The sequence below is a fragment of the Dermochelys coriacea genome, chromosome 16 (assembly GCF_009764565.3).
Source record: "Dermochelys coriacea isolate rDerCor1 chromosome 16, rDerCor1.pri.v4, whole genome shotgun sequence".
NCBI classification, from domain to species: Eukaryota; Metazoa; Chordata; order Testudines; family Dermochelyidae; genus Dermochelys; species Dermochelys coriacea.
In genome coordinates this window covers 15068705-15077277 of record NC_050083.1, presented here as the reverse complement: position 1 = coordinate 15077277, position 8573 = coordinate 15068705, and the positions used below count along the sequence as shown (strand labels likewise).

Genomic DNA, 8573 nt, shown 5'->3' with positions numbered 1-8573 from the left:
ATTGAAAGTCCAGGGACAAGGGGCTGAGGGCCGCACCTCCACCCTGCACGTACTTTCAGTTATTCTAGCATCTGCTCCCTCTCCTGGTCTGGTCTTTGCATCTTCTTCCACACTGCCCCCTTGATGTTGGCATCCAACTCACCCCTCTCAGATGGCTCCTTGAAACACCCAGCTTCCAGCAAGCCTTTCAGAACTGACCTCTGCAAGATACTGACACCTGTTCATTCCACCACACCAGGAAGTAAAGGCCCTGTATACAGGGGGCCTTGCATCTTATGAGCATAGGTAAGTAGATCTTATCTATCCAAGGTACTTATGTGACCCTCGCTCACTGTAGTATCCGAGCACCTCCCAACACCCCGTGATGTAGGGCATCCCCATTTAGAGGTGCAGAACTGAGGCAGAGAGAGATTAAAGCCCAGATCCTGATTTTAGTGGAAGTCAGGAGTCTAAATACCTTTGAAGATCTGGGACTAAGCAACTTTCCCAAGACCCCCACCAGAAATCTGTGCCAGTGGCAGGTATTGAACTCAGGCCTCCCAAGTCCCAGACTAGGGCTCTAACCCCGTTCCCTCCTATTCCATTCCATAGGTGCTCAGGGTTAGCTAACGCTGTCTTTGCCCACGAACAGAGCTGTATCCCACGTATGGATCAAACTGACAGGAATCGACTAAGTTTTAACAGCAGGCTGAAAGCATTGGGAAGGGAAAAGCCTCCCTCTAGTGTCCGCAGTGTGGGCGTGATGCTGCGTCCAGCCAATGCAGGTTAGAGAGAGGGGTTTGTGTGGGGGAGTCAGGCACCTCGGAATCGCAGGGAATGCTGGGCCAAGTCTGGGCAGTAGCATGAGGAGCTTCAGGGACTGGGGTTGCATGGTCCCCGAGCAGATCCTTAATATGTCCTGTTGCACCCTGCAGTGTGTTGTGGATCACTGAGGTGTGTGTGGAGTGTTCAGGGCTGCTAGGAGAGGCCCACAAGCAACAGGTTTTAGAGTAGCAGCCGTGTTAGTCTGTATCCACAAGTACTCCTTTTCTTTTTACAAGCAAACAGTGTTACTGGTGCCTGCCCAGGAGAGACATGGGGACCCATCCCCTTTGTGGGGGTGAGCATTTGAGCCTTGGAATGTTGGACAGCGACCCCCAGAGCTGCTAGCCTGCATCCCCCCAACCTTGATTCTCTCCAGTCTGGCTTCCTCCCGCTCCGCTTCACTCATCCTGCTCTCAGCTAGGTCACTAAACCTCCCTCCTGGCCTTGTTCCATCCTCATCCTCATGGACCTCTGCTGTTCAGACCCTCCCTGCTGAAAATGTGCCCCTCCCTTGACTTGCATGGCTCCATCCTCTCCTGCTAATTCCTTTGGCATCTCATCCAGTGGGTCCCCCTCCTCCCCTCTTCAGGGGCGGCCCCCACAAGGCTCTGGCCTTGGCCCTCTGCTTTGCTCATGTGATGGCTTTTTTTATGAACAATCTCCTCTCCCACAGCTTCAGCGCCTGTCTTTAACTCACAGATCCACCTCTCCCCCCCCTGCTCCCCACAACCCCACATCTTGGCCAGTGGGCCTCTTTTGGATGTCTTCTTATGGATGGACTTGTCATCAATTGGTGCTGTGTTACCTTCAAACATCCCACCCCCTGCCCATCTCTGTCACTCAACATATCACCCTCCTCCCGGTCCCTTGCCCACCCTGCCCTTCACCCTAACAGTTTGGGCCTTCTGTTCTCACAACAGACTTGGGTATGTGTCCAGGCCACATGTGTGTTATCACTTCCGGCAAACCGCACCAGCCTTCTGCAGGTTGCATTTGCTCCATTCCTAGGAAGTATCTGCAGGAGGAACTGGGATTTGCATGACTCCTTTTTCTAAAGGTAAGGGGAGAGCTACGGGGGTGCTCTGCAGCTGACAGCAGTGTCTTTAGGAACATAGGAGGGTTTGTTCCTTTCCGCGCTTCCACTGGGGACTGGCTATACAGCCCTAGCCTTGTTAGTGCACTACACACACACACAACCAGTAACGGTGCAAAGTAACACAAGGATGCCTATTGAATCAATGGGAAACTATAAGAACCCGGGTGGTGCAAGCAGCAGCATTGTCTGAGTCAGTAATTAGTCAGCCCCCCCTTGGTGCTGGGCTGCAGAAGAAACTGAGCTCCCAAACCCTTATGGTCATTCCCAGACACTTTTTTCAAGAACAGGATGTGTTAACCCTAGTGTCCTGGCCTGAATCTCCAATCACATTCTGCCTCCCTAAATTCCCCCTGCAGTTTCAATTGGCTACTGGGGTTTTTACTTCCTCTCTTAAACTGTTGTGCCATTGTACTGTGAGCTGTTAAACAGCTGCCACTTTCCACCCCAGAAGCAGCTGCACTTCACTTTTAGGTGAAGTCATTCTTGTAAGGCTTTCCTTTACAGAACTCTGAGAGCCTGCTGGAGGACAGATGCTAGAGGTATATCATATATTTCCCCCCACACACACACAGCTACCAGCTGTTTTATAGCCCGTGAACTGCACTACAAGCAGAATGTAACATATGTATTATATTAAGATTTTTTTTAATGTATACAGCTACAAGCACATAGCATCAGCTAAGGAAACAGGTTTCTAAAGAGGCAGGGAAGACAGGTGAATCACGTCTTCTTCAGCACTGGGCAGGTGGCAAAGGCTTGACATTTCTCTAATGGCAGTGAGTGTGTGTGCAGATTAAAGATGCCCAGTTGTTTTCCAAGGGAGGCAAATATGTGGCTGTGTGTCCAGGCCTCCCAGCCAAGCTAGAATCGTTCTGTGCTTGCTTTTCAACAACTGTTGTGCTTTCACAGAGCTGTCCTTGGGCAGGGAGAGGGGGAGAGTCTGACAACATCCAGCTGGGGCTTTCTTCTCCGGTGACAGCTTTTGTGCAGAGGCGAGAACAAGGTGGTGTATTCTGGGAAAGGAAAGAGCTGTGTCACTTCCAGAGAGCTGGGCCATTGGGGTGAGGGGGATCCACAATCCACTCCAGCAGCCTTGCAAAAGAGGTTGACAGGCGGCTCTAGCTAAACCAGTTTCTAATAGTGTGAATGGCACCAAAGCACATTAGAATCAGGTTAAAAGGCAAACCAGAAGCAGGCCTTTAGCATGCCTCTAGCATGATCTTACTTACACCAGTGAAAATCACGAGTCACTCCCCTGGAGTTATGCTACTGCAAAACCAGTGTGAATGAGAGCAGAAGGGGCTAGATCTCTCTTATCTAATGTACTGCTTGGCTCCAAGCTGGACCAACCCATTAGAGGAAGGGGAAATCAGCGGACATTGCCCACGTCAGAGGAGCAGTCTATCTGTAGCCGTGCCCTGCAAGTGATCCCATCTATTGGGAATTATAGTCAAGCTTTAGCCATTAGCCACTGTGACTTGTGAGCAGTCACGCCAGATCCCTCTACCACAGCTGCAAAGCCCAAGGCAACTGCCCAGCTCTTCATTGCTTCACCCTCCTGGTAGGGAGGGCAAGGGGAGGCCAATGAGCTGCTGGGAATTAGGGGCTGCAGCCAAGCTGAGCTTAAGAGCAGGGGTGACAGCGGTGCAGCCGCAAGCGCGAACATAGGCCAGGCTAGTAGCCCCCACTCTTGCCCCCAACGTATTGAGTGAGATGGTGCCATCCACACAGAGACCATGGCGTTGGGCCATTCACATCCCCTGAGTGCCCAGAAACACGCCGTGCCACAGGGGATGCCAATAGCAGAGCTGCTACGCACCCGTCCCACTTTGGCAGAACTGTGAAAGCACAAGAGGCAGGGCATGGCCCGTCCCCCGCACCTCGACCAGGTTAAGGCTCCTGCTGCACTTGCACTGATGCCCATTACAACCAACGCTGGTGTGACCGCAGGATCCATGGAGCAGGCAGTTGTGTACTTCCCCCATAGGGGGCAGCACTGAGCCCTCTCTCAGTCCCACACCCCCACCGCGAGCTCTTTCTTCGATACTTTCCCATTCGATTCAGGGTGCACTGTGGTCCACCAGCCTGTGGTGTGTGAGCACCGCCCAGCAGAGCATGGAGTGACGTGACTAGCATTGTGAGTGTGTGTGTGTGTGTGTTTCGAAGGCCAGTGGAAGAAGCGCACCTGGCACTGGGAGCAGTAGGTGGGTTGGCCTGGGGATGGGCCTTAGTTCCTACAGGAGTGTTTGTTCCACAGTCTGGGGTTGGCTCCCAAGACAGCTCTGGCTCCCGCATGGACAAACTTTACCCTTTGGACTGGCAGTTCCGCTGGGGGCTGCGGTCCTTGTCCCAGAGCTTTGGACAGAGACCTTGCCTCGTTGTTCTATGGGAAGGCAGCATAAAGAGCAGAGGTCAGGTTTGAGGTGCTTGTCGGTGAGCTGGGGGATGTCCATTGCTCTGCAGTTCCTTGTGGAGGTGGGGGCAATGGGGGGTTGTCCATGGGGCCCGCTCACTGCCAGCTCGAGCAGCCCTCTGGCAGGCTCTGTAGAACCTCCTCCAGGTTCAGCTTGTCGGCTCTGATCTCCTGAAGATCGCTCTCGAATGCCTGGATCTTCTGCTGCTGCTGCTCTGCCTCCCGCTGCAGATGGCTCAGTTTCCTTTCCAGGGCTCCGGGCCTGGCCAGGCGCAGCCACAGGTGGTCCAGCTGCAGGCGGCTAGTGCTCAGCACCGTGGCTGTGTGCGTGTCCTGCTCCAAGTTGCCTGGGTGAGAGGAAGAGGAGACAGCAGTGAGGGAGGAGGCAGAGAGCCCTGGCAGCCCTGTGTGGAGCCAGGCCGAAGTGGCTTTAGACAGATGCTGGGCTCACGCCTCAGGGGTGGGAATGAATTAAAAGGGTATAAAGGGAGTTGGAAGCTCCCAGTTACTGCAAAGAATAAGGGAGGGAGGGGGAGTTAATGTAAACATGGCTCCCTACTGGCCTGGGAACAGCCTTGTGGTACCTGGGTGCTATCCTCACCCTGCATTGCCTTGCTCTGACCCTGGGCAAGTGACTTCACATTCCATTCCCGCACCTGTGGCATGGGGCTAGTGATCATCACCCCCAGCCCCCACCCCGGCAAAGCACCTGGAGCACCAGTTTTAGTTGGGAGGGATAGCTCAGTGATTTGAGCATTGGCCTGCTAAACCCAGGGTTATGAATTCAATCCTTGAGGGGGCCATTTAGGGATCTGGAGCAAAAATTGGGGATTGGTCCTGCTTTGAGCAGGGGGTTGAACTAGATGACCGCCTGAGGTCCCTTCCAACCCTGATATTCTATTATCTATGGCTTGGATGTGGGAATGTCCTTAGTTATGGGGAAACCTGACCATGAAACTGACTTGCCATAGCGAGCAAAACCAACCAGGCTAGTTTCACTACTCAGCCTAAACTAAATGCAGAAAAAGACACTAACGGCATCCAGAGGGAGAAGTCGATTTACTATTGGGCCCCAGCTGAGATCACAGCCTCATTGTGCTAGGCACTGTATGTGCACACACCGGGAGAGGACATGATTGTCCCAATGAGCTTAGAGCCTACAGAGGCAAGACAGGCAAAAGGTGGGAGGGGAAACAGAAGCCCCAAGAGTGGATGTGACTTAGCCAAATTTGGCTGTTGAAATCCCTTTGGGTTCAGTAATCTCTGGCGTTTTCAGTGACACAGAGTTTTATCTCCCCTCCCTCCAGATCTCAGTAATATAAATTAAAAACATCAAATAAAAAGGATACAAAACTTCCCGTTTCCTTGTGTGCCTCAAACTCCTGGCTTGGTAGTAAGCCTGACTCATTACTGGCTGCCCTCCCTGACACTGTACCCAGGCCATAACTGACCCCACAATTGCAGTCTGTTCTCATCACTGAGGATCCAACAGGGAGAGGGGGGAAGACAACACATGCAAATCCAGCACTTAGGTCCAGAGGCCAGGACAAAAAGCAGCTCTAGATGTGGATTGTGCATCAGCCACTCCTGGTCTTTTCGTGACTCAGGAGGCCACTGACAACATTGGGAGAGAAGTGCTCTCCTTGGCTGCTAGCAGCAACTCAAAAAAGTGCAGGCTTGAAAAAGAAAAGTATAGCATTGCCCTTCACTGGCGAAAACTGGAATTGCACATGGTGCAGCATGCTGACAGCAGGTGGAGATTCTCCTTTCGCTCAAGTGCTTGGGCTGTGGTTTCGGAGCAGGAAGCTCTGGGTTTGATCCCTGCTGTGGCTATCAAGGTCCTAGTGACCACGATGTAGAGCAGAGACACAGCTGTGACATCCTAGGTGGCTACAGATCTGTTGTAATAAATATAGGGCCAAGTTCCCAACTTGAATTGCAGCATCTAAGTAAACAGAGATGCCCGAACTGGATTTGGCTCACAGAGAAGAGCTATCACCAAGGATTCCAGCAGGCCAAGCTTTGCAGCAGCATTTCCCTCTGAGGTCCTACCAGGGCATTTATCCTTCAGGAGATTTCTTCAAGATCAGGATGGTGGAAGCTTTCATGACACTCACAGGTCCCAGGCAACGTGGCCCCCTGGCAGCACATGCTGCTGGAGTGGAGCTGTCCCATGTGACTGTGCAACAGGGTCGACATACAGCTGAGTGGATCAGAGGGCTTCGGTGCCCAGGAAGGGGATGTGCCACCAGCGCCCCGGGGTGGGTTCTTACCTAAGCTGCTGAGCAGGTTATTCAGGGTTCCAATGTCCATCTCCAGGGAGCTCTGGGCTTCTCTGAGGCTCTTCTTAGCTTCACTCATCCCTGTCCTCACCTTCCAACAGAGACACGGATGTGCATTAGCCACACCCGAGATAACAAGCCCTATGGAGGATTCTAGCTGCCCGTGCCAACAGATCAGCCCCATGTGGGCGATCTCATGGATGGTGTCCCAGCCTGCGTGTGGGATATTCTCCAGAGCATGCCACATACGTGCTTTGCATGCCATGGTGCCCTGGGGTTCCTTGGACAGAGCCTCAGTCCAAACAAATTGCTGAGATTTCCAGATTTGCGCCTGCCCTCAGAATCGATAGTGTGGGAGCCGGGGGAGGGGAGGTCACTGGTGAGGAAAGGGGGACTTTTCCCCACAGTCCCATGGGACACAGCTCACCTGGTGAGATGCCTCAAGCTCTTCTCCAAGCTTCTTTGACACGTGCTCCTGCCTTGAGACTTCTGCCAGGGTTACGTTGACATGCTTGGCGAGCTCACCAGCGCGCTTGCGTTCCCGCTTCCCTTCCCTCAGCATGGCCTGGGACCTCTGCATGGCGTGGACAGCACAGGGTTACAAAGGGGAAGGATCTGTAGGAGTTGGCTTTTGCATAGTTCTCCCATCCCATCCCCTCCTTGTGCTGAGACAAGACGTCCTCTTAGAGAGGCTATCGACAGCTCAGTTGGTAGCCCGGACCCCACCCTCGAACAACAAGAGCCCTTGGGCCACTCACCTGGTGGGTAAGTGAAGGCTCCGTAAGGGGGATGCTGAGCTCGGTGAGTGCATGCACCAGCCCTGCCCTCCTGACTCAGGAATTCATGTTGGACTTGAGAGGCAAGTCAGCCGGAGCATGAGACACGCTGCAAAGCCAGCCCAGCATGACTGACAATCCCTGCTCAAGAGAGGGCCTTGGATCTAAAGGGCAAGGGATGCTGCATGCCAGGAGGCAGGGCTGTGTGGGGATCAGGGGGCTGCAGGTTAGAATCAAGGCTGATTGACAGAAGGGATTCTGAACTGCTCTTAGGAAAGACAGGGAGTGCTGTAGGTCAGGATGGGCGTGCATTGGCAGAGCTGGGGGGGATCCCCAAGGCAGCAGGGGATGCTGCAGGTTAGGAAGGGGGTATATTGGCAGAGCTGGGGGGGGATCCTGTACCAGGGCAGCAGGGAGTGTTGCAGGTCAGGATGGGAGTGCATTGGCAGAGCTGGGGGGGGGGATCCTGTACCAGGGCAGCAGGGAGTGTTGCAGGTCAGGATGGGGGTGCATTGGCAGAGCTATGCTGGGGAAGCCCGTGCAGCATCTCTCTGCATTAAGCCTGACTCCAGCTCCCCCTTCACTTGCCATGTGCCAGACTCCTGGCAAGCTCTGCTCAGGCTTGTCTGCCCCCCTTTCTATGCATCACCCCCTCAGTTGAACACCAGCCTTGCAGACCTTGGAGCTCTCCTTGACGACTCTCTCTGCTTCTCTGACCGTCTTCTTGGCTGCAGTGGAGACAGACACAGTGTTTCCCAGCATCCTCTCTGCCTGTCTAATCTTCTTCTGGGCATCCACGGTCACTCTGTCCCGGACGATGGCCAGCTTCCTGCTCATGGCGGCCTGCCCCTTCTGACGCGCAAACACCCTCTTCGCCCCTGCAGACAAAGGCAGCGTTCAAGAGACTGGGCCCTTCCACCCCAGCGTGCACTGGTGTAGCCTCCTGGACATCAATTGAGTTAATCCTGATCTACGCCGGGGCCAACAAGAGGAGAAGGAGGCTCAACAGAACCAGAGCGAGAACCCAGCAACCTCCAGGCATTAGAATCTCCCTGGGAAATGGGGCGGAGCCAAAACCAACCTTCCCCTCCCAGCATCCAAGCAGGAGGGAAATAAACCCATTCCCAAACTGTAGCAGGGAGCCAGCCACGCTGGAGGACTGGTAATGGCCTCCATATCCCTTCGCCTCTATGTCACTAGTT

The 8573-nt window shown here is 53.8% G+C and overlaps 1 protein-coding gene across 1 annotated transcript in view; it reads right to left on the bottom strand.

The window, feature by feature from the left end:
* Window positions 1-2528: 2528 nt before the first annotated feature.
* Window positions 2529-8573, bottom strand: part of LAMC3 (laminin subunit gamma 3) — a 44619-nt gene continuing 38574 nt past the window's right edge. The window contains exons 25-28 of the mRNA XM_038374728.2: window positions 8050-8249; window positions 7023-7169; window positions 6587-6686; window positions 2529-4660 (exon numbers count right to left, since the gene is read on the bottom strand). Of these exons, the coding sequence (XP_038230656.1) occupies window positions 4410-4660; window positions 6587-6686; window positions 7023-7169; window positions 8050-8249 (698 nt within the window). The 3' untranslated portion in view covers window positions 2529-4409. The remainder of the gene's footprint in view (window positions 4661-6586; window positions 6687-7022; window positions 7170-8049; window positions 8250-8573) is intronic.